The following is a 26,837-nucleotide window of genomic DNA, read 5'->3' on the forward strand; positions in this document are numbered from 1 at the left end:
TTGGCGGGCTCGGCTTGTGGCTTTGTGTACTCAGATGTTCCTATCCATCGGCCCATAGGTATTATATAATAAAGAGAAATGCATGATGTAGTGAAACTTGTATATCACACCCACACCTCCCGCGAGTATGTTTAACTCAACAGATTCGAAGTATTCAACGGCAAACCTCACTTCGATGGAAGTTCTTTTACCATTCGGCCAAATTATCGCAAATCTGAAGACCTCACTGCAACACGTGCTCCTCATCAGGGGAACTACCGAGTCTGAAGCGGCAGATTTCGATCCACATTGAGAAGTTGTTCACAGAGGTATGTACCAATTCAACAGCTAGTTCAGCATTAGACAAATCGTTGGCAGCCATTCTATCTATCAATCCACCGATTTCGATGAACAGTCAACATGATGATTGTGATATCTGTCACCGCACGCTTCTGCAAAGAACATGGCAGTAGAATAGCTATGTTTCTTCTTCAATCGTCCATAGTAACCAAAATCCGAGATGTCAGCTGGCATTGCTTCATGTTCTGGAGAAGCTATCGGCAGGGGAACAAGCGAGCTGCAGCCTGTGGAGCATTAGATGGTTCGGATTTCTCAATGGAGATAATACTGGAGTAATCATAGGGCGAAAATAATGCTCCCATTTCCAGTATGATAGCGACTTGAAAGGCCGGGATAATGTTTAATATCTTTTGGCTACCCTAGACAAGCGCGCTAACCGCCCTGAGACAGAACAAAAGCTTGTCATCTCTTCCGGAACTTCATTCACCCGATCCCTCAATAGTCTCCACAACGCGTCCAGTTCCTCTCATGTACGGATATCTAGTTCTTCAATCTTCAATACACTCAAGTAACGTTATCACAACAGTCTCGAGTTAGCCCAGCACTAGATCGAAGATTTGTGCGCTTTTGAAACGTCCTGCAGTCCAGATTTTGATGACATTTCTACGACATGGAAGAAATTTACTTCTCTTTGCTCGATTGAAGATATTCATGGCGGTATTGTTGTGGATGATGGCGAGAAGGCATTCACCAGACGGTCTCGAGTTGCGAAGCGCGTGGTTCACATGACCCACAAGACCTACAAGCAGTTGACCATTAGGAGTCAAGCAAATGATTGAGACGATGGTCTATCACGGATGTTTATTGGCCCGGATGGAGAGATCACGACTATTTAGGTTGTGGGTGAATGGAACATGTAACAGATGTGGAGTCTTGCTATGACCTCGATTAACGATGTTACCTTACGCCATGGCCAGATGGCTGATCATGGGTCCTTCTGATGTAGAGTGAGATGATCTTGCTTCAAATCGTGATGCAACATGGGCCGTGTTAGTCGAAGTCTCGTGGGCGGCTTCCAGCATCTCCGAGCCATGATACAACTCTCAAATCAAGGGTTGCATAGTAATACGTGACTAATGGTACAGTAATTTACGGGCACCACCTTGACAGAAAACGTACAGGGTTTACGGAGTTTTGTATCCGGGTACCTGGCCTATCATGCACAAAAGACTCATGTTGGAATAAGCACTAAGACTCAGCTGAGACTTCTGACGTCTTTAATTAGCGGAAATAAGTATGGGTTGTCGAAAGATCACCCGCTAGGGATCCTTCCTGTCCATCCGTAGTGGAGTTTCATTGACTAAAGTGGGCATTAATGAACCTGGGGTATGACTCGGTTGGGATTCTTCCGTCTTAAACCCGGATTCTGCATCGTGATCTGTACTTGGCAATTCGATCTGATGAACTCAAATCTGCATTACAGATGGCATTTTCTATATGTCTTTCAACCCTGTAATTAAATTGGTTTTCTATGGTTCTTTTGAATAGTTTACTGACTGCAACATCTGTACGGCTCGTGTTGTAATAAAGCTCTCGGATCATACGTTCCATATCAACTGCAGTTTTAAGGCTAGCGTTGTTGGTTAGATCCGTAGATCAATCTTGAGGCATATTAGTTTTGGCAATCTAGTACGCCTTATGGATACGGTCCACTATTTCCCAGTCCCCCTTTCTACTTGCATGATTATATTATAAAGACTCTTTTGTGTAGAAATCTTTGACCGTCGATGCGTCTTTCTACCCACTGATGACCCCCCAAACTGAGTCGCCATGGTCCATTCATCGGCAGCATCGGCCATTAGTGCCATAGAGCGCGCATGCTCGATCCCGAGTCTTCTTGGTTCACTCTTTATCATCGCCACCTATTGTTCTTCGAAGCTGTTTCACAAACCCATTAGCAGGATGCTTTTTTACGCATCGTTCGGAAACATGATGTGCAATGTCGCCACACTTATATCCAATAGTTTTGTCAATCAACCCAACTCTGCTGGATGCCAAACGCAGGCATTCTTGATCGAGACGTAAGTCTTTACCTACAGTCCAATCTACCAGTTAGTGTCTTATCAATTGGCTAGATTCATGTTTGCAGATGTCTTTTGGGCTCTAGCTATGGCTTCGAATGTATACCTCACTTTCTACCACCGATTCGATGGCGTCAAGCTTCGTAAACTGGAGCCGCTTCACATCAGTCTATGTTATGGTATCCCTTTCATTATAGCTATCACCTTTCTTTTTGTAAGGAATGGAGACGGTGTTCGCGCATACGGCAATGCGAACTTGTGGTGTTGGCTTACTGTACAATGGGATGCTTGGCAGCTCGCTACGTACGGACTGATCTGGTATTCATCTATCCCCACTCGTTAATTGTATACAGTTCTAACTTAATTCTAGGCTAATTATCTTTATCTCCTTTGCTCTGTACGTCCGCGTAGGAGTTACTATCTATAAATGGAGAAGCCGGCTGCACAACTTCTCATACTCGAACGACCGAACCAATCTGTCCCAAGTCCCACCGAATCCAGATCTTTCAGGCATTGCCAAAACCACCGATATCACTATTACAACATTGGATTCTCCGCCGCCTGTTTCTGGACAGTCTCTTCGACCTGCAACTATACCCGATCCCGTCCATTCGGCCGATATTTACGCTGGCCCTGCTCCACCTGTCACATCTTCCCACGAACAACCGAGCACGAGGACCAAGAACTCAGATCGTGTTAAACGCAGCCCAAGCGACGAGGCAGCCATGTCATACGCCAAAACAGCCCTTTTGTTCTTCACAGCCATGCTCATCACATGGATTCCAGCGAGCGCGAATCGTCTATATATTCTCATCGACGGTAAAGCATCGGTACAGTTGGGATATGTAAGCGCATTTGTGCTCCCCCTACAAGGCTTCTGGAACGCTTTGATCTACTACTATACTTCACGAGCCGCGTGTAAACAGGTCATTGCTAGTATGCGGACTGGGCGCCGCCGTCTAGAGGAGAGCGATCCCAACGGGTCTAGCTTTGTTGATGGGATGAATGGTACCAATGAGAGCAGTTATCAGCTGGAACAAGTGAAAAGTGCCAAGACAAAGTATGCTGTTGGGGATACAGAAAGTACGACATCGTTGACGGACAAGGTCTAAGGAGTTTATTTTGTGTCGGATTCCAAGGATTCAAATACTTACGAACTACTAAATTATCTATTTTTAATCTCTGCGAATCATGGAAACGTTGGAGCCTGTGTGTGACTCCTTGGACCTTGCTTTTCGTCGGTTAGTTGCTTCTGTGTAACAGAATACATCTGACAGAATTGCTTTATTTAGTCGTGGCTTATACCTAGCTGTGCAACGCTTTTCATCACCGCCTCTATCTGCGTCTCACCATTGGCATCACATCACAATTCTTATGATACTATTGAAATGGAAAGTGTTCCTCATAAAGTCTTTCATGTTTGTTTGTAGTGAAGGGTGACATCAACACTCAAATTGACTTTTTCAAGTAATACCTTGATCCGCTTACCAGATCGGTTTAGTTATTCTATAATGCCGCTTCATGGTGACACCGTCTGTAGGGCCAGGGCTAGGAAAATGGTGTCAACTGCGCCCTACTTGTCCATTATCCATGGCCTATTTCGGCAGTACAGGGCATTAGCGAGGGAAGCTCGAAGCGCTGAGTATAATCAAGATCCCAATCTGCCGCTTTCTGTAGTGTAAAGACGTTGTCCCGCCTATGTCGAAGTGGTTGAAAAACGCCACCCAGCAAACGGTTTACGAGGAAAACGGCAGCGGCACTACCGTTTCTCTCCGTTTGGAAAGCGGAGTGACGAGAGGCGAAACGGTCAAACAAAATGGCGTTTGGAACGTCGGCCATCTACTATGAAATGGAGAGGTTTCATAAAGCAACGTCTTTAAAGTTCAGACAGCTAAATATCTAGTGATAAGTAAATACAGGCCTAAACGTTTTAATTACTTTTGTTCAACTGGTGAGTATTAGGGATGCTCATGAGGCCGGTCAGCGTCTTGGGTTAAAAATGTTGTTAACGAAAAAGCCATGGGTTTCCAACATCAATCCTGCGCTCTCTCAAGTCGATAACGATTTGCTGTGAAACGTTCGCACAAACATGCCCCATATTGATGGAATCAGCCTTGTAAGTCACGACCTTCTTCTCCAAGACATCCCTGCGTTTGCGCAATTTAGCGCTTTAGAAGCATGAATATAAGCAGTGTAACTTATAATGGTGGTCTTGGTGTACCCCGAGCGAGGGGCTTTGACCTAGCTAGCTACAGTATTGCATGACTGCTAACAGCGCCACCAGCGTAACACGCGAGATGGGTGTAACAACCGTCTTACAAGGTGGCTTAGAAAAGGCATCCCGCAGCAAGTCGGGGTTGAAACCAGAGTTGCTTTAAAAGTGAACGTAAGTCCATAATAGCTGTCAAAGGAACTCAGCTTTTAAGTCTGTCACTACCAATGCCTAATCATGGAATTCGATGAGAGCATGGCACTCAAATACTCCAACTGTGTATGGGAGGCACCGCCGATAAACCAGCTTAATTTCTCGCGAAATTGTACTGTCGTCGCCGCTTTCGCTCGAACATGGCTGTCCGATGAAATAGGTGTCAACGACAAAGCAGTCGCGGCATACTTTCGCCAAGCTCTCCCTCCCACGATGCAAACTCAACCCACTAATGGGCAGCTGATCGACTGGTACCGTGACCTTCTCCATTCCGACATCAGCTTCAACCCTTCATTCCTTGCCTGCCTAGACCCTGTATGCAAGGCTGTCGACTGGGGTGGTGTACCCGATATTCTTGGACCAGGAGTAAGTACATATTGAGAATACTTCCGTATTTCCGAGGAATAAGCTTACAAGGTACTGTCACAAGGTCATGATTAGTTCTTGGATACAGGCCGTCCTTTCAACCCTTCTACCTTTACTTCTCATCTGGGAGATGCGGCTGAAGCGTCAAGGGAAAACCCCTAGTAGCAGATTGCGCTGGGTTTTCGAAGTCCAGAACACCATAACCGGCATTTTCATCAATACTTGTTTACTTCTCAACTTCACCGTTGATATCGCGGCTATCGTGGTCATCGCCACTCGAAATTCAATTGGCGAAAGCACTCAAGTTACGCTTGTCTTCCTATTGGCCTATTTTTCTATCTTTGGTTTCCTCATTCTTGCTGTGTATCCTGCAGCGATATGTGATACCTTGGAGGCATATCCCCTCCGCAAGATAATCCATGGTACTAACTTGGCTCTGTACCTTGTTGTAATTTGTCTTGCTTCGTCATCGGGATCCTTGGAATATGTTAACTCTTCATGGGAGATTTACTGCTCTTGGGGTATCATGTCAAATGCCAGGTCTGTTACCAATCGTGTCATAATGATACCCGGCTGTGGAATGCTACTTTTTGGTATCATCTTTCTGCTTGTGCCACGTCTATTGGATAGGTACAACTGCCCAGGGGCTGCGACGGCAATACGAAAGAGGAAGAGAGCCGCTTTATGGATCCTCTTCTGGATTGTTGGCCTAGTAATGTGGGCCATTCTAATAAGTATCACTGTGTTGAGGCAGCTGTTACTAGAGAGAAGTGGCTACAGCTCCGAAGATACATCCTGGTCTTTTGGTCAGATATTAGCACTGGGGACGTTTCTCCCATTGGCTGTTGAAGTTCTAAACATCTGTAAAGGTATGTTTTTCTTTACTCATTGCATCTTGGTCTATAATATTAATCCCTCAATAGATGGATTAGACGCGACTTTGCAAAGCCGTATCCCTCCTGGTTGGGTGATAGTTAAAGCCGAGGAGACTATTGCTTGAGATATTGTGCTTTAGGACAGTAGGTGTTTTGCGGTGTCATTGAGAAGTGAATTGACTGGCTTCATTTGACACAGGTTTGTCTTATGTATAGTAACTGCCTTCGTATCTCAACTAGAATATCTGAGTTAGAGACTTTAAGGAAATATCTATGCACTAAATCAATCACCGTGAGAGGCTGTGGAAATGCCGTGTTTTTCGGTCAAAGAGGTAGTCACGAGCAAGTTCAGCACTATATCGTACCTGTCTTGTACCATCAGCTATACTTGACCACTCCAGAAAGACCATCAACCCTAGTTTTGCAACTTGTTCTTATTGCTACAAACTTTTGAACTTGGACACGGATACCGAACCGTGGCTCGAGGCGATAACCAATCTTTCCAATCCTTTCACCCGGAAGAGTGGCCTGGATATTACTTTGTATGGCACCGGCATGTGTAACACTAGTGGCCAACCATGATCCCAGCAGACATGACATAATTACCCCGATAACTCGTGACTTCTGCCTAATCGTGTAACGTCTCTCCGTCATCATCTTCATTTCTTTATTTTCACCACACAATTTATCATTAGTCATACCAAATCGTTGAGTCGGCGATCATGGACGAAATTGCAGTGTATGAGATTCACGGCGGCGACGGCGACGGTGCAGATATAACATTCTCATTCAACGGCGAGTTTATCTCTGTGTCAATATTTCCCAGCGATGGATCATCAACCAAGAGTACCATGCATCTAGGTCCAGGTCGTCCTCTGCAGGATCATCTTGTCGATGTTCTATCCGAAGCTTCTACCTGTGAGGACATCAGTAACTACCAAAAGCTCGCAGATGAGGTTCTTGGTGTCATTGTGGAGGCTGGGAGGCCACTTTTCTTTGATCTCGTGTCCAGACCGACACCAATAAGGCAAATGACACTAAGTGGGCTACTTTACCCGGAGACTACCTACTTCCGCCTTGAAGCCCCTGATGTACACGCTTCTATTGTTCCAATCGACCCCACCGAGGCGAACAGTATTTGTCAGGTAGATACATCGCGATAACCACTGGGATATGGAGATGTAGATCGGAACAGAATTGCCCCGTTTCACTCCCGACAAAATCAAGGTCGCCAAAGTACTTGTTCAAGGTGCCAAGACTGCCACAGCCACCGTACAAGTAAATGGGCGAGACACGTTCTGAAAGGTGCATGCCCAGCCAAGAGGGCTTGACCGATGGAAAGTTTCGAAAGAGGGATTTCAAGCTCGTTGTACCGTCCAACACGTCACGAGCCCTTGAAGATGCAACAGAGAGGTTCCTGGAAAGTGCTCAGCGTCTACAAGCTCAGTTTATGGCAGACCCCCCAATTATTGTGCAGGGTGAACATAAGCCAGGTATTCCCTATATTCAACTTGAACACGTTGATGTCTTGGCAGGTAATGCTACTGGGTTTTAATCGTGGGCCTTGATAAGATATTTTACGTCTCTTTTATAAGGTCTAAGTTTGTTTTATTCTTTAGCTTAATAATATAAACTTTAGTTACTTGGAGCTTGGTAATCACTTAATGAATATAAGCTCCAGGCTAATCGTTTAGTCTAGTGATTAATTTCTTTATGCAGAGGACTGATGACTTGATAACGAGACTAGACGGAATAAATTACGGTATTATCCCAGTTTATTCGACGAAGTGGGGATCCCGGCAATTCTGGCGAATGGAATGATATAGAGTCTGGGTATTACCAATAAAATCGACTGATCCAGCAATACGTTCCGGTGTCGTTCGGATCTTATGTGCCTTTGTTACTTCGAGAGGCCGCTTCTGCACTCATCTGGCAGATATAAATACTTCTGTCGATTCCACGTTGGGTTTGAAAGTTCCTCTTTTGTTTTTCATCTCTATACGAATCGTCCAACACACTATGATGTCAGCACATCCAGAGCTCGCTACCTTGGACCGTAAGCTCCATATTGGTATAATCCTCATGGGAGGGTAAGTTAAATTAATCTAAAAAATTGGTTTAGTCGCTCTTATGGTCTTAAAGCTAATCACATGCTGTAAGAATAACCGAAATTCTTGATGTCGCCCCCGTTGATATGATTAATTCACTAAGCAAGAATTTCGTTGAAACATTCCCAGTGGGAGACCTGTTCTCCCCCCAATATAAAGCTCAGGCGCTCGATATCGAGATACATTGGATAACGGAGCATGGAAAGGACGCTCCTGCTCGCCTTACTAGCAACATGACATTGCTACCTACAGTAAGATACTGGACTCCAGAATAAACGAATGGGTTGATAACAATTGAAAGGATTCCTTCAAGACATGCCCTCATCTGGATGTTGTCCTCATTGGGGCTAACAATAGGGGCTATACCCCGAATGATGTGGAGCTTGCATTTGTCCGAAAAGCTTTTCAGCAGTGCACTGCTTTTATTGCTATTTGCGGAGGTGTTTTTGTGCCGATGGTTGCTGGCCTTCTTGAAGGCAAGACAGCAACAGGGCCGCGCATGAATCTTGACGAGCTTCGAAATTTATCGCCTAATACAAATTGGGTGGAAAAGCGGTGGGTGAGAGACGGTAAACTTTGGACGAGCGGAACTTTATTGAATGGCACGGATCTTATGCATGCATTTTGTCATGCTGTGTGGAAAGAACTTGACGACCCCTCATTGGTCGTCTATCAAGCTCAACTTGCGTCGTGGCCAAAGAGAGATGTAGACTACAAAGACGAGCCGTGGGAGGTCTAACCTGAATGGAGAGAGTGCTGGTGCTTCAGCATAGAAACTACTATTTCATATGTATCAGATTTCTTTGTTCTACATCATTCTTATACATTTTATAGCCTGCCAAGCTAGTCATGAAGCTCAGCGACCCTACCGACCAAATTATTCACATAGAGCATTATCAAGAATGAGCAAAGAATAAAAGTTTAGCGAGACATTGCAAAAATTCCTCTGTGGGTATTGTGACATACTGAACCCCTAGTCGAATAAGCGCCATCTTCGATGTGGACAACACCGCTTCTTGTCTTTCATTGCCTTCCGTGATGAGCCACCTTTTTGATGGGGGGGGGCTTCTCAAAGTCTAATCGATGCTCGTGATGAGACAACAACAACAGGTTTAATGCACGGAGGGTGCCACATCTTGTTCATTTGCACCCGGAGGAATTTGTCATAGCCTGGCTCTGGTTGCGTGTGTATTGAGGTGGGGGTGAAATTATCAACCGGACACCTGAGTTGATTAATCAGGCACGGAAAATTGGTCTGATGGATGGTACTGAACAGTCAGGTCAAGCTATTGAACATCCTACAAACCATGTAGCACCTCTGTAGCAACTACCATGACCGTACGGTAGGGGCAATAAGTCTCACTCCCCAACTAGCTCGTTTACGCTCCCGCCCATTTATAATCCTAGTGAAGGAGGTCCATTGACTAAGCGGTATAATATAGTTTGCTGGGTGGTTGGGCACGAACTAACATACCCATAGGTAATGTAACCATAAGACCTAGCGTTGACGAAGGGTACGCACTCATATGTAACACTGTTGACCCCTGACCGTATGACGCAGATGACTCAAGCCTGCTTGTGGCTAGAATAGGAATGCTATACGTAACGTTTTCTAGATTAATGGTGAACTGTATAGGGTAGTTCACTCTGTGGTAGATCGAGGTTCAGTATAGATCTAGTGATCGCTTTTCCTTTTACACATCACTACATCATTTCGAAAAGATGGGAGTTCTTTGTGTGGTTGTCTAAAAGCGGCTGATTAACACTGGCCAGAGGTAATTGAACATTATAGCAGGATTTTATTATGCAGTTGGTCGGCGCACAATTCTACAAAACGATTAAATGTACATTTTGGCGATTCCTAACGAGACGAGCATGGCAATTCCCAGTTGAAACCTTTTTAGTACACGTCAATTCCTAAATTGATAAAATGAAATAGAATGGCTTCTATGGCCGTAGAAAGAAAAACATCCAAAGTACCACCACACTGCTCGATGACAGAGGTCCCGTATATGCATACATTGCTACGAACATCGCCCATCACAACTATTTGCGGACGAGAGCCTGCAAAAGCACGAAGCCCCAAGTGGGATGTCGGCAGAGGCGACGGCGATATCCCGCTGAAGACGAATCCTGTCAGCCTCCCCATTCTGGCCACTCCGCGTCAAGCACTCATAGAGCCCATGCAATGCCCAAACATTATTGAGGCGGGCTTTCCGACGGGGAAGCTTCTTATCGAGCCCTAGATCTTGCTCATATACTTCTTTGGCCTCATCAACGCAGCCTTGCTCAAGTAACAGAGCACCTAGTGCGTGACGGACGGGCTGGAGCCACACAGGCGGATCTGCATAAGGGAGCATATCCTCCAGCCTGACCCCCTCACGAAGGTAAACAAATGCCTGGTCAAAGTTTCCCTTCCGATACGCGAGCTCGCCTTCCAACATACGCGAAGCAACCTCGAGTACTGTCTTCGCATTGCACGCTATTCCATATTGGCGATATTTGGGAACCGCGCGGCGAGCAGCTTCAAATTCGGCCTTGGTTACCTCAGCCTCCGGAGTCCTACCAAGGGCGGAAAGGGCGACGCCCTTAGCATAAAGTATCATGGCATTTGTAATACAGAAAAGCTCTTTGTCTCCTCGCAGCTCAAGTTGGAGGATTTCTTCCCAACGACCGAACCGAATAAGAACGTGGACAGGCATGGCAGCCTGGAACTCGACCCAATCAACCATTGGGGGTGATCTGATAGATAATAACTCGGGGGTAATAATAGCTGCTATCCGTTTGGAAGCTTGGATTGCATCTCGAGATCGTCCAGCCATCATAGCAGCATACACGAGAACATGAATATTATGAGTTCTGTATGCTGTGTAGAGTGTAGAGGCGGAGCCCTCAGCAAAAAACTTGTCGTCAGAAGTCATAGCATTTTGATTGGATTCTATGCCTCTGCGATAGTCACCACAAGCAATGTCAATATGCGTTGCCATGTGCTGCATATGAGAACCATCAGGGACCAGTTGACGCAGTTGATCCGCAGCAATTATGGCTTTCTCAGGATTCGGCGCCATTTCCATCATGTGGATATAGAGATGGCAGAAGGCGGGATGATCAAGGCCATCCTGACTAGCTAAACCTGCCTCGAGTATATGCGTGGCTTCCAGAGTCTCGGGCCCTGTAGGTTTACCAGTGTCTAGGTCCCAAAGTTGTCGCGGACGCGAGCACATGATTGCGTCTACAAATAGAGCCGCCACATCTATATCTTCGCCAAACTTATTGAACACGCCACGCATCGCTCTGACATAAGAATTGTTGAGGTTGCCAAGGTCCTCAGGTATTGCTTCGCCAAGGGGAAATCGGTGTGATAGGGCTTCGATCAATGCTTTCTCAACGGGCTGAGTGTTTTGAGCGGTTCGAGCACATGCCAGTGCCGCCTGCGCTTTTGTGATGGTCTCCCTCAAATCCTCTGGATCATAGCGTATCCAAGACTTATTGTAGTTTGGTCCAATTGCATAGGCTATTCCCCAATAAGCCATGGTACATTGTGCATCATATTCGACTGCTTTTTGAAAGCATTTCAACGCTTCTCCGTGATTGAAGGAATAAGACCATAGGAGCCCTCGATTGAACCAGATCCCAGCATCTTCAGATGTGGTAGAAACTGTTCGCCGGTAAGCCCCCAGGTCGTAATAATCCATAATGGGTCTGAATAGTGCTGGCGAGAGAGTATTCCCGTACGGTTGTGTGGTTCTAACTGCGTAATCCATGAAGGTAGTCTAAGAAACTGTTACTGAGTACTGTTATATGAAAATCCCAAGGTGAGGGGTTGGCTCTAATGGTCAGCTCGGGCAATTTGTCATATCCCCGCTCCAAGCCCGGATCGTCCACGAAACGGGAACCAATGATGGATGCGAACCTGGTGCCGGACAAAGGAAGGTTTCGTATTGGTAATTGTTTTGCTTTGTGGGGGTCTTCTCGAAGTCTAATAGCTCTGTATTGGTAATTATTATTAATATCTTTTCACGGGTAAATGGGACCAAATTCTCATAATCTTCTGTCCTATCAAAGCAAGCCAAATTCACAGGCGGTAACTTGAAATGACGCCGACTTTGTATGTCTGCAGGCATCTGATTTCCGTGTAGGACTACGGATATACGGCTTTATATAGATAGAGCAAAGGCGGAATCTATTCAAGTCCCCGATCATCCTTATTGTGCTACATTAATTAGTCTTCATCCTTCAAATTGAATCATGATTCATTCGAATTATCGAGGTCATCTAGTGTATGACATTCCTCTTTACCCGGCTTGCATACTTCATAACAATCCCCATGACTACCTTAGTTGAACCATCGGCGGAGTTGTCCCGACTGCTCAATCCTAGCACGCTTGCCAATGTGCGAGAGTTCTGGTTCCGCCATTTGGTCGATAGTGACCATTTTGTTGTTCCTGACAAAGAAGAAGCCTATGTCTGGTTCTCCGCATGTGATGACTTTGATCAAGAATGCATGTAAGTTTACCATCATTCTCCCATCTCCACAAGCTGTGCATGCTACTGACACTCTAAACAAGTTCAACATTTGGGCCTGTGCTTGAGTTTTTGAGCTCCAATGTCAAAGCGACACACATTGATGATCTCCTTCGCGCCGCTAATCCTTCGTCAGCCCTGGATTGGATGAGCTTGATCATACTTCTGGATCAACTACCTCGCAACTGCTACCGCGGTGAGATGGCCAGTATTGCATACCGCTTCTTTGATGTTCTAGCCTTGAACATAGCCTTTCGTGCTATTGCGGCACGTATTCCGGAACGACCAGAGGTACGATACCGACATGCTTACCGTTTCTGGTTTTATATGCCGCTTGAGCATTCCGAAACCTTGGAAGTAGTCGAGACAGTTGTTAAGGAGCATGATGTTATGTTTAGCGATAGTCGAGAATTATTGATCAAGAATAGTTCAGATGTGGCACAGGTCGCTGACACTGGGTACTGCCGAGAGGTATTGATCAAGAGACTTGACGCATTTGATATATGGGAAGCCCAGCTACGGCAAGTCGTGAATGACCACATTGCTACTATTAGAAAGTATCATCGATACCCGCATCGCGATCTTGCACTAGGACGGAAGATGGACGAGGCTATACATTAGTTAAGAAATACACACTCGCAGTTAACAGCGTTGAAATCGTTGGAAATGAAAGAAAAGTCAGTATTGATGAAGGAAGAGTCGCTGATGAAGATTAAATAAATAGCGACACTATTGAAGTCAGTAAGGATATGCTTTTTGTGCCGAAAGACGAGGAAGACACCGACAATAGTTCGTGACAATCCTTTGGTGTTAGTGATGTAGTGCTTCTGGAGGGGTAGTTCTGGTCAGGATCATAGAACTAGCCGCGTTTAGTACTGTTGAAGAAATAACGGGTTCATTGTGTTGTTGTTAGCTCTAAGTTACATATGTTCGAGAGGAGCACATCTCCTTACATAGTATCCCCATCCCAGCCATCAGAAGATCGGACGACCTTAGCCATACTGTCTCAACATCGCGCAATCCACCTGCCGCATCTCCTTGCTAGCTACCTCTATCTTGCCTACAATATTCCCACATGAATCCTCTATTTGACAGATTAAATTCAAGATGTAAGTCGAGAATGAACCACCACAGTCGCACAAAAGGACGCCGCCGAGTCCACGGTAGTACACCTGAGTCGGGATAGAGAGAGGCTGAAAAGAGAGCGTGACTAGGATTAGGCCATTCTAGAACATCGGATTGCTGTTTGCGCGCTTCTCGGGCCATTGTACCATTGCATCCCAGTGTCCAACCAATTTTTCGTCCTTAACACGATAGATGTCGATAAATCTCCATTCATGCCCTGCCATGTCGTAGCGTGTATGAAGAATGACAATATCGCCCTCCGTAACCACATGTTTAAACTCGATCGTTTGTTTTTGGACTCCTTCTAAAACAAGCTTTTGTATGAGTTGTTTCACTCCCTCAGGGCCATCAGTAATTGTTGGATTGTGCTGAACAAAATCCTTGCTTATGTAGTCGTCCACTGCCGAGGCATCTAAATCACCGAAAATTCGTTGGTAAGCGTCAGTGACGACGTGCTTGTTGTTCAGGTTCATTGCGAAGCTAGTTGGAAAATGGATAGGATTGTTGTAAGGATTATTTATGGCTTCATTGGGTCTTCCCCTTCTTTTCAATGTTCTCGTGATGAGTCTAGTCTTGCCTTTTTCAATTTCTAGTTCTGCTTATCCGTGAAATGCTCGAGGCCGTGACTAGTCTTAACTGTATTTAGCGAGAGTAGACTAAAACTCTTGGCGGGTTTTGCATCCCCATCGGGTATAGGTAGATCCTGCAGCTGCCCTTGCTCCCGGCTGACAAGGATGGCAAGGACGTAAGATTTAGTTGACCGTGATCCGAACTTACTGTATACTGCCCGGAGTCCCCGCGAGTAAGTCTGTCTGACAAATTCTTCAGAAGATGACAAAGATTCACGAGGTCAACTTGTAGCTTATCAAGAACGTCCGGGAAGAACATGCTCTGAAGATCCTTGGCGCATTGCATGCTAACGTTTCCTCACAAAATGATTATAATGCTTATAAATTTCCATGCTACACTTATCCACTGCTGCGGAGTAGAAGTAAACGCCAGTATTGCTATTCATCTTGGCGGTTTTTAGTACTTAAAAGGGAAATTACTCTTCAACTTAGGATATAAAACATCTCCAAACTATAGAACCTATGAAAGTCCTATTGGTGATTCAAACTGATTTAACAACTATTCACTTTATTTTATTCTTCTGAAATGTCTACTACAGGGGTCGCTTTCCGCACTTTGCTCGGCATCGAGCCTTCTACCGCTTCTACTAGCGACAGCGTTCTCGTCATCATCGATGCCCAAAACGAATATGCAATTGGAAAGCTTAAAATCGAAAATATCAAGGCCTCGCGTCCCATTATCGCCTCTCTAATGGAGAAGTACCGTGCTGCCAACGCACCAGTCGTCCACGTTGTTCATATCACTCCATCGGGGGCGCCTGTTTTCACCCCTAATACAGAGCTTGTCGAGGAGTTCGACGAGTTGAAACCTGCGGAGGGTGAGGAAGTGGTCGAGAAGCGACATCCGGGCTCTTTTACCGGAACGGATTTGCAAGAAGTCTTGACTGCTACTGGGAGGAGCAAGATAGTACTCGTCGGCTATATGGTAAGCTACCTGATAATGATATTATTCTAGCATAATGACTAATACGCTGGATTAGGCCCACGTCTGCATTTCAACTACTGCTCGTCAAGGCGCTGAACGAGGGTGGGATGTTCTGGTGGCCGAAGATGGGGTTGGCGATAGAAACATCCCCGGCGTTGACGCTCAAGAGTTGAAGAAGGTAGCTCTTAGCGAGATCGCCGACGCCTTTGGTACTATTGTTCAAAGCAAGGATATCAACTAGATACTCTGCCGAATTCTAATATCCTTAGATAGTATATAGTATAGGTTACATATATAACTCACTTCTATCAGTATTTAAATCTCCTGTAATTTATAAGTATTATATAATAAGGGAGTTTATACATATAATAATAGTACATTCACCAGTACTAAACAGCTGACACAAACAGTATAAATAGCAACTGTCGTCCAATGTCTGCCTCTCCCCCAAGTAACCTACTAACCAAATCGGGAGATACAATGCGCCAAGAGTCTGAAAGATGGAGCCCTAACCCTCGGGCGATATGTGGGGCGTTTCGTAGGGCTGGTCGATAACGAGGCTCTGGTATATAGAATATGTAAGAACTTCTACAATGGATTCGCATCAACGTCATGTGGATTGTAAATCATGAGGGCACGAGAAGAAGAACATCATACGATTATGAATCACAGAAAGAACCAAGGTCTGAAGATTATTAATCCTCTCGTAGCTTGTTAATAGCTATATGAAGGCCGTCACCAGCCAGCCTTCTGACAACTCTATCATTATAGTACACAAACTCCAACAACAAAATCAACATGTCGACCTCCAACTTCAACACCACTATTCACATCACCCATTTGACCACTGCAACATCAATCCTTGAGATCGATGGCGTCAATTTCATCACGGATCCTGTCTTCGCTGATGCTCCCGCTGAGTATGACATTACCGATATCATGCCTGAGGGCACTCAGAAGACAATCTTGAAGTACGATGAGGGCCCAGCTCTGAAGCTCAACCAAATCCCACCCATCGATGTCGTTCTTCTGAGCCACGAAGACCACATCGACAACCTGGATGACGAGGGCCGCAAGCTTCTTGACGGTCGCCGAGTCATCACCACGCCAGACGGAGCCAAGAACCTAGCCCCCCGGCCTGGTGTTTTTGCCATCAAGCCCTGGGAAACCTTGACCATGAACCTGAACGGTGTCGAGTGGCAGATCACTGGAGTTCCCTGCGTCCATCTTCCCCCTGGAGAGGTCACTGGGTTTATCCTTCACAACAAAAACTTCGGAACCAGCCCCGACGGCCTTCCTAATGCTGTCTACTTCACCGGAGACACTGTACTCCTGCCCGAACACTATGAGATTGCCAAGCGATTCCATATAGTGGTTGCTCTCATGAACCTGGGTGACGCGAGGTTCCCGGTTACAGGACGTGATGAGCCACTCCAAATCACCATGGGCGGTGAGGATGCTGCAAAGCTTTTCCGTGGTCTCAAGGCCGATACCCTGGTGCCCATTCACTACGAGTCATGGCATCACTTCACCCAGTATGGGGAGCAACTCAAGAAGGCCTTTGAGAAGGAGGGCATCGCAGACAAAATCTGTTGGATGATTCCTGGAGAGCGAAAGCAGGTCGTCTGAGTCGACAGAAAGACCTGGCGACTATTTGGGACAGAATCGATGAGTGAGACGAGAATGTGACAATTGGTCTCATGGAATTTGAGGGATTGTACCTAGAGAAATGCACACTGGGGCTATAAAAAAGCTTATTTAGAGTAAACTTGGGAAGAGGTCGTCGATGTATCTAAGAAAAACGTAGAATGCAAAAGCTGTTCTATTGAACAAATTCAGTGCCCACACAAGAAGTGCTAACTTTAACCTCACTGTTATACTGGAGCATAGACTTTATTGACTCGGAATCTTTGTTGTGATACAAGCCGATCATGATGAACATGCATGTAGTGCCAGTGTCGTGAACTTTTCAGATTTATAATATACCAGAAATAATCTCTTGGTAATTACTAGAATAAACCTTTTACAAATTCAGCCCTGTAGGTGTACTCTGTAAATCAATGCGATTCTTGAATAGAAGTCAGTCTTATATCGATTTGGGCTTGGCCCACGGAGGACTAATGATCTCGTGGGGTTGTACATTCGCTACTGTGGTATGTTCTTAATACCAACTGGCGCCCGTTAAGCCAGTACTAGCACGTAGGGTATTACCGTGTAGACTCCTTGCGATCTGTCGTGGATGTATTAGGCTCAAAGGTCAAACCATGGGCACTTTTGCTTTACAGATCGATTGTTGATTACCAAGAATACAAAAGGGATAACGTTCCCATAACGTTCTTATAACGTTCACGACGAAACAGATAGATGTACCTGGTAATAAGTGGCGATTCAACACAGCACAGAGAGCATAGATTATTAATCTCGTGGTCGTAAACGTGAGATGCACCCCAAAAGGCTAAGCAGAGGTCCAGAATTGTGATCCACACGGCCCACCCTACCAAGAAGCGGTAGGGTTTGAGCTCGAGTCTCGAACATGTGTGCATTTGTCAGTCATCTCGTTTGGCCAACACTGACTAGGACATAAGGGAAACCATACGTCATAGGCAGTTGACTGTTAATGCCAGACTGCTCCTGACTTTTATACCGTCGCTATTATCCATCAAATTGTGTAACGTTTCTCTCTTCCCATCCTGTTATACACAAGCCAGAACACCTCACACAATCCGACACTGACATTATGGCCGCTGGACAACGCTCCAGTCAAACTGGAAGACAAAGCCAACTTTCAACTATCTCACAGGGGCATTCAACAGCTCTAGATGATGCTCACCTGGGGCATGAATTAATGAATACACGCATTGAAGACACTGGATCCCTGCAAGGCGAGGATCGGAAGACGGAAGAACCGAGATATGGATGGTAATGACCTCGAAACCCCTCCAACTATTCTGGTTTCTGTTACTGATGAATCTGCGAATAGGGTTATCGTAATTTTGGTCTTCTTAATCAACGCCCACACCTGGGGCTTGATTGGGGTGAGTACTGATATCCAGGTCTTGTTTCATGAGTTGACGTTGAGATATGTAGTCTTATTCCACCTTTCTTGCGTATTACCTACACTCAGGTGTATTGAACGATCCAAACCCCTTGACTCTGGCATTCGTAGCCGGTTTGTCATTTTCTACTGGCAAGGAATCGGAACCTTCAGCGATATATTAGAAGAGGAAAATCGCTGACTCTTGCTAGCGCTTCTTGTTGCTCCTCTTGTTACTCTTTTGAGCCCTTGGATTGGCACGAGGCCCACTGTCATGGTCGGAGTCTTTCTTCAAACGTGAGTCATGTGCGGCGCAAACATAATGACCTGTGTTAACTTGAACACCAGGGGTGGGCTTGTCGCAGCTTCGTTCAGCACCGAAATATGGCACCTGGTCCTAGCCCAGGGTCTACTGTTTGGTGCGGGCGTGGGCTTGATTGTCAACGTCACCGTCAGTATTGTTCCGCAATGGTTCGTTGTCCAACGTTCCTTTGCTGTAGCTTTGACTACGGCAGGCTCTGGTACTGGCGGTTTGATCTACACTTTGAGCATACAAAGAATGATTGATTCTTTGGGAGTATCGTGGGCATTTCGCATTCTTGCGTTCATATCGTTCGTGGTCAATGGCTCAGCCACTATGTTCCCCCGAGATCGTAACCATGCTCTTGGTTCAGTTCACAAGGGATTCCATACAGATCTTTTCAGAAGGACTGATTTCTGTCTCTTTCTTTCCTGGGGCTTCTTCTCTCAGTTTGGCTTCGGAATCACCATCTTCTCAATGTCCGACTTTGCACAAACCATGGGCTTTACCTCCCAGCAGGGCTCCTACGCAAGCGCCACTTTCAACTGTGTGTTCTTATAATCCCCCTCGAGAAACCCTTGTCAGCTAACCGTCTACAACAGTGTCCCAAGCTGTTGGGCGACCTCTCATCGGCTTAGCCAGCGATCGCTTTGGCAGACTCAATGTTGCGGGTATTAGCACTTTAGCTGCAAGTATTTCCACACTGCTGGTCTGGACTCTAGCCGGCAAATCATTTGCTGGTATGATAGTCTACACGCTCTTTGGAGCTTTCGCTAGCAACATGTGGACAACAGTCGCCCCAGTAGCGGCCGAGGTTATGGGTCTTCAGACACTTCCTTCTGGTGAGCATTACGATTCTGCATTTTTACCATAGAGATGTCTGACTTGCTTTATAAGCTTTATCGATCCTTTGGATAGTTCTCGTATTGCCCACAACATTCGCCGAACCGATTGCAGTATCCTTAAAAACGGAAGGTACTAATACCTACCTCGGAGTTCAGCTATTTGTAGGATTTATGTACCTGGCCGCATTTATTTCAAGTATGAATATCACCCTACACCCCGAAACCTCGCGTTGATACTTACAGACAGTTAGTGTGGCTTCTGAGGGCTTGTATATGCCAACGGACAACACAGACTCCTAGCCATCGAGAAGACTTAAACGTGCTTAACCAAACTGGGTATGAGGAAAAAATGGAAATTCTGTATTATAAGTTATTTACTCTTGAAAAGTTTTAAATAAATCTTTGCTGTATTCTACTAAAAGGTTTGAGAGGACTCATTAATAACCCCGGAGGAGGTATTAACTAAGTAAGCTTAATGACGTGGTGTCGACATCTTATTCTCATGCTATAGATACTACTTGCCTCAAGCTTGAAGAATATTTCGGCCTTAGAGATGCGACTCCTGTGTGCCGATGTATAGTTATCTTGCACCCAGTGAACAAGCTCACATACTTTGAGGTAGAATAGAGCTACAACAGACAATGGATAGGCGCGGCCAAGAGAGTGGCGCAGGAGGTGTTTGCATAGTACGTGACTGCAGCGGTAGAAGTTGATCTAACAGACAGGAGAAAGAGCTGGATGAGTTGGATGAAGAGGCTGTAGACTGCAACACGAAGCTTGATCCACTCTAGCAAGCTCGCAGGCCGCGCGGAGGCTTGCTGCTGCTATAGGGCCAGCTGCGTAAACGAAAAAGCAGACAAAACTGACCTCTCAACTAGACAGGTTCATGGCAAGGATAAACACGGGAGACTTAGACGTCAAGGATTCTCTGGAGTGATGGGTTCTTCATGCATGCGACTACCCCATCCTATCTAGGATGGCGTTTAACTTGTTCAGTTGCTTAGCAACAGGCACGGAATGTAAATATAACTTTTCCCGGATGATGAAGGTTATTACGGATGAACGGAACCGGCTTAACTCGGACACTGTAGCAGCGATTTAATGCCAGAAACACCTGCTTCGAACGGGTATGTCAATGCAGGCCTATAGATAGGGGTACCGGTAGCTAAGGAAGATGAACATGGTTAGCTATCAGTCGAGTAATGGCAGCCAACCAAGTAAAGTAAGGGACCTTCATCGAGTAAACCAATTCAAGTAAGCGGTCCAATTTTTGCTTTCTTTGGTTGTTAGGCACGCTGTGAGCCGAAGGGATTGGATCAATTTCCAGGACAAATTTTGGATACTTAGGGTAGCTCTAAGTAACTAGCGACAGGCAATACCTTCGCCACACAGTACAGTATCTCAATACAATGGCCTACGCCCGGCTGCAGGCTGTTATCGAAAGGGCACCAGTCACTGATGATCACAGGCAATGCCTGGTTTTCGTCGTTTCCATTACACAGTACAGATCAACCCTGAAGCCAATGATTTGAGACTCAACATGACCATAATGTCCCAGAGTCATTGTTAAAATAGATTGGCCTTTCAAGACAGAATAAAGCTCTGACTTGACTTGAGTTGTGGAGAGTGCTGACCTGAAAGTTTAATAAGCAGTATAGCTTCATAACAGTGTGTTATTTTATACAATTAGCAGCTTATGCAAATAGGCCTTCGACATCTTAATATTTATATAAATCACAGTGGACTCAAAATATACATATTTATATATATTTGTAAAAGTTGGGTTTAAAAGAGATGGAGTATAGATTCTTGTTTAGTTCCTGGTCTAATATAACTAGTGAAAATAACATGATCCCATTTGAAGGTTTGATAAAAGGCTTCTCTGGACTTTGTCACTTGTAAGTTTCCATAAGGCTGCGCTGGGCTCTCCGTCTATCTTGAATACCTCGCAAGCTGTTGTGAGCGGAAACACGATAGACAATGGCCCAAACAGCGCCAGGCGGTCCTGCAGCAGAAAATCTGCACCTTGAACAATCTTGACACAGAGCTCCCTATAGGTCTCCTTGAGGTAATCTCCTAGTTCGCAGTCTACTGGAACTGGCCAGGCGCAGGACACATGGGGGAATCTAGTACGGAGCTTTTGAACCTCAGTCAAGCAAACTACCTTGAATGTCCAAAGATGCATGACCATGTTAGCCACAGATACGCTCGGAAACCATATATTATAACCTGCCCAGGCCGATGAGCTTTCTGAGGGAACCTTCCAGCAGAACACGCCAGCAGACGGTTCTGCACTTAATGGGTCGCCCCAGGCTTGTAACTGATCATAGGTTCTTTTAAGCAGGTAAATGGCCTCTGTAGCAATTGATTCAGCTACACAGGCAGGGCTATGCTCAAGGGTGTCGATTAATTCAAGGATCGTGGGTATGATGCAGGCTTCACTAAACAGGAGCTGCATTTGCGATTCTTTCTGGACCTCAAATGGTTTTGTTTTCCAGTCTTCATTGGAAAGGAACGAAGCCTTGCGAGATAAAAAGGCTTTCAAAATCTAGCGAATGAGTCAAAAAGCACAGTGAATATCAAACAAAGAGGCAAACCACTTACCACTAGGGGTCTGAACCCAGCGAAAAGTTTATGACGGATTCCGAAACTAAATGATTCGGCAGGCCAGAGCCTCATCCACGCACCAACGCCATCTATATGGCGCCACCAACCATTACTTGAAGTTGGTAATATCATCTAGAGAAAATAGATATCATCAGTCTAACTTTCTATATAAGGTCATGACAATACTCACCTCCGTTAACGTGAGACACATGATGGCCACAGCGACTTCATCTTGTGACGATATGTCGGTATGCGACCCTTCTAGTTCTGCCTTCAATAAACGCATTGCTAGACCATATTTATGTCGCAGTTCGGTACGTGTGGAGTGCGAACTCTGCCGCAAATCAGATATGGATGCTGCAAGGCAGCGTATTGCTGATGAAAGAGCCTGTCCTTGCCCACTACTGCTTATCATGGGAAGGACTTCAACCCAATTGCCACAAATACGAGATTCGGTTGGTTTATTTTGATGAATTACGTATAGTTCACCTTCTGGCACGAAATTTTGCATGATAAGTAGAACCTTGCACTGTAAGTGGTTGTCCGGTATGCCGGGGATCATAAGAGGTAGTCTCGGTCGTAAGTCACTTATACCATTGGAGGTAAGCACTCGCTTCTCAGACTTCTTGGCGGGGGTTTTCGATTTCTTAGCAGCTCTTTCGGGAACAAATAACAAGTCCGTAGGGTAAGAGCATTCGCGCCCATGATGAGTACATTGCAAGCAAGCAGGCTTTGCCCCATCGCACTACGAGTGGGGTCAGCTGACGACGACAACAAGTCATGATGTAGCGAAGAATATTACCCCTATTTTGCGCGACCTACACGTTTGACAGACTGTTCGGTTGCGTACTTTCATGGTTGAAGAGGGCGCTGGATGGACATCTGACGGGACCAGAATGTGATGCTCGTACAACATGTAGAGAACAAAGTTGGGTTGCTTACGAGACCATGGTTTAAAAGCTAGGGCTTGGCGGAATTACCCACCGCTAGTAGTTAATCTATTGAGCCTGAAGCCCCTTAGCGCAAGATCAACAATCATGCAGCGCAAATGTCCAATAAAGTAGTTTTGCATCCGTAACATTATATTCCTTGCACTAGTACTCAAAGGGTTGCGACTAACTTAGCTGTGTCTCGGTAGATTTGCCGAGGCTTGGCGGATTCTGTTACTACTTTGGTCCTTAGCAGGGTAGTCTAAAAGTCTTGGCGGATTATATGTCCTAATCGGGTTAGATAAGATAGAAATTAAGATATAGACGAGTAAGGCCTTAGGCATCTACAAATTCAAGCAGCCGACATCTGTCGGGCAATTTTCCGGATAAGCTCCTGGACCTCAGTATCGCTCATTTCCTTAACACCTAGGAGATCGTTGTCGGTCTTCTCTAGTTCCTGAATGTAGCCCGGAGTAGAGATCGAGAAACGTATAATGTCTCCAATGACCTGCATATCAACCTGACCAGCTTGGAGTTGAACCATTGCCTTTTCGAATGCTTCTTTTGTGTCCACATCTTTTGTCTTCCACCCTTCCTCGCCCAAAGCCCTCTTAGAAAGTTCAGCAAGCTCCTTTTGTGTCTTTTGTGTATTGCAAATATAACAGACACGGTTTTTGGTCGCTTTGTCCTTGATAAGAGCATTTGCAACAGCAGTACCCACGGATTCAAGGGTGGTCAGGGGAACGACTGTGAGAGACGGTTTCAAATAGTCAATGCTCTTATTCTGAAGGTCGATGCCGATGAACGACTTGCGGAGACCCCAGTCAAGAAAAGCGTGGTTGGAAATGGCTGTCCACGTAATCTTTTTGTCATCTGCAAGTTTTTGGATATGCTCCAGGGCATGAGCCTTGCCTTGAAAAGGCGGTAGGCCTCGTGCTTTACCATTCATTGGATCGGAGCTGAATTCGGCCGGAATCATCCGGTAAACACCGGCTGCTGCAGCCGCATCCATCAGGCGGATAGCGAAACTGGGATCGGGCACAGAAGTCGCATCAACCAATGCATCCTGGCCCTTCAGGGCAGCTGTCAGGTCCAAAATTGATTCGAAATTAACCACCTTGACTCCAGTCTCCGTGGGAATATCCTTGGTAGTCTTTCGAGTGAGAACGGTCACGTTGAAATGACCGCTCTTGTTCAAAGCTCGTAGGATGTGAGATCCGAGACTACCAGATGCCTACTATAAATTAGCTGGTATTAGTAGATGGACTGGAGAACAGCACGACTTACTCCCGCGAGGGCTACGTTCTTGATCTCGTGCGCCATTTGTAGTATAATAAACTTAACAAAGCTGATAATGAAGGAATAATAGTCCTTTGCGACTTGTAGTACTACTTCTAATAACTCAAGATCGATGTCTTTCTTCTTATATAGAACTACATTGCACCGTTAGAGTCGCATCTAGTTCTAGCTTAGAAATCATCAAGACAGACTAGCCAGGTACTCTATGGTGACATTACTCAGCTTTGTTTAAAAGCCTATTTTACGGGGCTAGATTATGTTATCTGGGCTTGGTTTTGTTGTCTAGTTCAATTCTGCAAGCGTGTATTTTAGAGACATTCATGGCAAGCAGAAGTCCTAGGACTGCACTTAACGTTAGTGTATAGGTAAGATCCATGCATCGGACTTGTGACAAATTCCACCGAACTTGATTCATCACCATATATCACCACAAGTGTGGGATAGAACAATTGTACATCCGAAATGAAGGCTAAAGCCTATGTTACATAGCCTATCACTTATCAAGGTAGCATGTCGAGCGTCCTTGTTGTGTTTCTTTGAGACAACCCATTTTCAAGATACCGGACTCGTTATGGCCATGAAACGGCTGGACGCAAATGATAGTCAATGACATTCTAACCAACAGAATTTAGCGGTTACATCCAGCAATGCCAACACCAAACAGGCTACTAACCTCCTTACATAGGGTAGCCTAGGTTCAACAAGAGCTTATACTCACTGGGCTAGTAATATAACATAACGGGGTACTACATAGTATAGCCTCTTGAGGTAGCTAAATCCATTACATTGGTTTCATGCTTCTGTTACCACGATGCTCTGGCCTGTCTCATCTCTTCTTTTAAACCCATTATCGGTTATAGCTTCTTCTAGAGTATAGTTTCTAACATCCCGTTTCGAAGCCGAACTTTCAAAGTTATGCACTCAATTAGTATCGAAGTCCTTTCTATCCGTAGATGGCACTTTCCTGAGGAGGGAGTGTCTCTTCATGAGGAGATTTGCGTCCATTGGTACCTTTCTGACAGACCAATATTTCTGGATCGAGGACCGAAATACAAAACAGCAAGCAAATTTCAGCCAAGACGTCACGCCTATCCAAATATCTAATGTACGCAAGTCATCCCTCTATGACACTCTCCGTGAGGGGTGGCAAAGAGATTCAAGTGATGCGAGAGATAAGATCTATGCATTTACGAGTCCACTATTGGTATCGTCCCGGTACACTGAGATTACGCCGGATTATGCGCTTGACATGCGATCTATCTTTATCCGGTTCATTAGAGTCCACATCAATAACGAGAATAACCTCAAATTTCGTTTTATCGCTCGGGGAGTGGACGAGCCTGTTTGGTTTCCAGAACCAGGTTTTCATCATTGGATTCATTGGCCATCTCTGATCAAGATTGACCACCCCAGTAATGATCCTCTTGTGCTTCAAATCGAAGTCCACTTACCAGACAGTCCTCAGAGGATCAAAAAGCTATCAGAAGCCGATGACTTACCATCATGGGTATGTGACTGGCGAAAGGAGGGCTTGAGGCCAGTTGCAGATATCGGTACCGAAACATTCTTCAATATACTAAAGAGTGTGCGACAAATTCGACCCCTTCGACAGTCTGTTCATGATTACAGTAATCGGCTGACTTTGATGGGTGTCGCACTTGCCAGGGTAGGCTGTCTCCAGGATGAAGCCTCGACAATTCTGAATCAGCAACTGGGCAAATTTTCAAGGTTACCAAAGTGCGGATTAAAAAGGGCCATCGGAGAAAGTGGTTGTATTCACAAACATTCAGAGTTCTTCGACGATGATCTAGTACGTGAGGAAAGATACTTGCCGAAAAGTAGCATGTCTCTACTACTACTACAAACTGTGCTTCACGATCGGATAGAGTGCGAGTGCGATGAGGCGGCGAATCAAAATCTGCTTCAGGCTCATTGCATATCGTTGAGATTACCGAGATCTAATATAAAAGTCCTGGATTGGTTGTTCTTATTGGATGGCCTATCTACCCCGGTGATACTGCATCCTCATATCCCAGGGAAGGGCGCATCAGATCGCGGACAAGTTGGATTTGAATTTGTTTCTGCTTTGCCCCTTGATGGTCCGTTTAAGAAAGAGCAATGGATACAGTCCCCATTTGCTTATGGCGAAATATGTTTATATCAGGGATGCAATATGGCTTATAGGTATAGTGAAGGTGTGTTGAATATATATAATTGCTAATACTATGTGGTCTGTCTTTGGTTGCTGGAGCTTTGCTTGCCTAACCTTATCGGACAAGTGATGGATGATGCCTTTTGCTAGAGATGGCAATTGTCGATCACTTCTTGAGATGCAATTTGGAAGATGCGTTCAGTAACCCCATTCCGGGCGAATGGTTTAGTGGTATAATACTCCCTTAGCATGATTCGTTCTTCGATCTGATTTGGGAGTGGTCCAGGGTTCGATTCCCTGTTCGTCCAACTTCGGTGGTTAAACTCCACCATT

The 26,837-nt window shown here is 45.4% G+C and overlaps 11 protein-coding genes across 11 annotated transcripts; 8 read left to right on the plus strand and 3 right to left on the minus strand.

Moving 5' to 3' along the window:
* Positions 1-2,109: 2,109 nt before the first annotated feature.
* Positions 2,110-3,472, plus strand: FSST1_006424 (uncharacterized protein; the record flags this gene model as incomplete). The annotated part of the gene is made up of 3 exons (XM_083232791.1): positions 2,110-2,360; positions 2,415-2,678; positions 2,731-3,472. 3 exons carry the CDS (start codon positions 2,110-2,112, stop codon positions 3,470-3,472), a joined length of 1,257 nt encoding a protein of 418 aa, XP_083089854.1.
* A 1,337-nt stretch (positions 3,473-4,809) lies between these two features.
* Positions 4,810-6,000, plus strand: FSST1_006425 (uncharacterized protein; the record flags this gene model as incomplete). Its single annotated transcript, XM_083232793.1, has 3 exons — positions 4,810-5,151; positions 5,240-5,691; positions 5,796-6,000. 3 exons carry the CDS (start codon positions 4,810-4,812, stop codon positions 5,998-6,000), a joined length of 999 nt encoding a protein of 332 aa, XP_083089855.1.
* A 748-nt stretch (positions 6,001-6,748) lies between these two features.
* FSST1_006426 (uncharacterized protein) lies at positions 6,749-7,189 on the plus strand (the record flags this gene model as incomplete). The annotated part of the gene is made up of 1 exon (XM_083232794.1): positions 6,749-7,189. The coding sequence occupies one exon, from the start codon at positions 6,749-6,751 to the stop codon at positions 7,187-7,189; it is 441 nt and encodes a 146-aa protein (XP_083089856.1).
* An 856-nt stretch (positions 7,190-8,045) lies between these two features.
* FSST1_006427 (class I glutamine amidotransferase-like protein) lies at positions 8,046-8,873 on the plus strand (the record flags this gene model as incomplete). Its single annotated transcript, XM_083232795.1, has 3 exons — positions 8,046-8,116; positions 8,187-8,385; positions 8,436-8,873. 3 exons carry the CDS (start codon positions 8,046-8,048, stop codon positions 8,871-8,873), a joined length of 708 nt encoding a protein of 235 aa, XP_083089857.1.
* A 1,285-nt stretch (positions 8,874-10,158) lies between these two features.
* FSST1_006428 (tetratricopeptide repeat protein) lies at positions 10,159-11,898 on the minus strand (the record flags this gene model as incomplete). The annotated part of the gene is made up of 1 exon (XM_083232796.1): positions 10,159-11,898. One exon carries the CDS (start codon positions 11,896-11,898, stop codon positions 10,159-10,161), a length of 1,740 nt encoding a protein of 579 aa, XP_083089858.1.
* A 563-nt stretch (positions 11,899-12,461) lies between these two features.
* FSST1_006429 (DUF924 family protein) lies at positions 12,462-13,279 on the plus strand (the record flags this gene model as incomplete). The annotated part of the gene is made up of 2 exons (XM_083232797.1): positions 12,462-12,640; positions 12,703-13,279. The coding sequence occupies 2 exons, from the start codon at positions 12,462-12,464 to the stop codon at positions 13,277-13,279; spliced, it is 756 nt and encodes a 251-aa protein (XP_083089859.1).
* A 1,659-nt stretch (positions 13,280-14,938) lies between these two features.
* Positions 14,939-15,578, plus strand: FSST1_006430 (Isochorismatase-like protein; the record flags this gene model as incomplete). Its single annotated transcript, XM_083232798.1, has 2 exons — positions 14,939-15,337; positions 15,393-15,578. The coding sequence occupies 2 exons, from the start codon at positions 14,939-14,941 to the stop codon at positions 15,576-15,578; spliced, it is 585 nt and encodes a 194-aa protein (XP_083089860.1).
* A 557-nt stretch (positions 15,579-16,135) lies between these two features.
* On the plus strand, positions 16,136-16,966 carry FSST1_006431 (beta-lactamase superfamily domain-containing protein; the record flags this gene model as incomplete). Its single annotated transcript, XM_083232799.1, has 1 exon — positions 16,136-16,966. The coding sequence occupies one exon, from the start codon at positions 16,136-16,138 to the stop codon at positions 16,964-16,966; it is 831 nt and encodes a 276-aa protein (XP_083089861.1).
* Positions 16,967-18,249: 1,283 nt separating this feature from the next.
* Positions 18,250-19,751, plus strand: FSST1_006432 (major facilitator superfamily transporter; the record flags this gene model as incomplete). Its single annotated transcript, XM_083232800.1, has 6 exons — positions 18,250-18,372; positions 18,425-18,524; positions 18,584-18,668; positions 18,720-19,219; positions 19,275-19,514; positions 19,570-19,751. 6 exons carry the CDS (start codon positions 18,250-18,252, stop codon positions 19,749-19,751), a joined length of 1,230 nt encoding a protein of 409 aa, XP_083089862.1.
* Positions 19,752-21,351: 1,600 nt separating this feature from the next.
* Positions 21,352-22,335, minus strand: FSST1_006433 (uncharacterized protein; the record flags this gene model as incomplete). The annotated part of the gene is made up of 3 exons (XM_083232801.1): positions 21,352-22,065; positions 22,122-22,256; positions 22,315-22,335. 3 exons carry the CDS (start codon positions 22,333-22,335, stop codon positions 21,352-21,354), a joined length of 870 nt encoding a protein of 289 aa, XP_083089863.1.
* Positions 22,336-23,405: 1,070 nt separating this feature from the next.
* Positions 23,406-24,376, minus strand: FSST1_006434 (aromatic alcohol reductase; the record flags this gene model as incomplete). Its single annotated transcript, XM_083232802.1, has 2 exons — positions 23,406-24,287; positions 24,341-24,376. 2 exons carry the CDS (start codon positions 24,374-24,376, stop codon positions 23,406-23,408), a joined length of 918 nt encoding a protein of 305 aa, XP_083089864.1.
* Between the last annotated feature and the right edge of the window lie 2,461 nt (positions 24,377-26,837).

Source organism: Fusarium sambucinum, chromosome I, assembly GCF_050947815.1.
Source record: "Fusarium sambucinum isolate potato_lamoka chromosome I, whole genome shotgun sequence".
In the NCBI taxonomy this organism is placed as follows: Eukaryota; Fungi; Ascomycota; class Sordariomycetes; order Hypocreales; family Nectriaceae; genus Fusarium; species Fusarium sambucinum.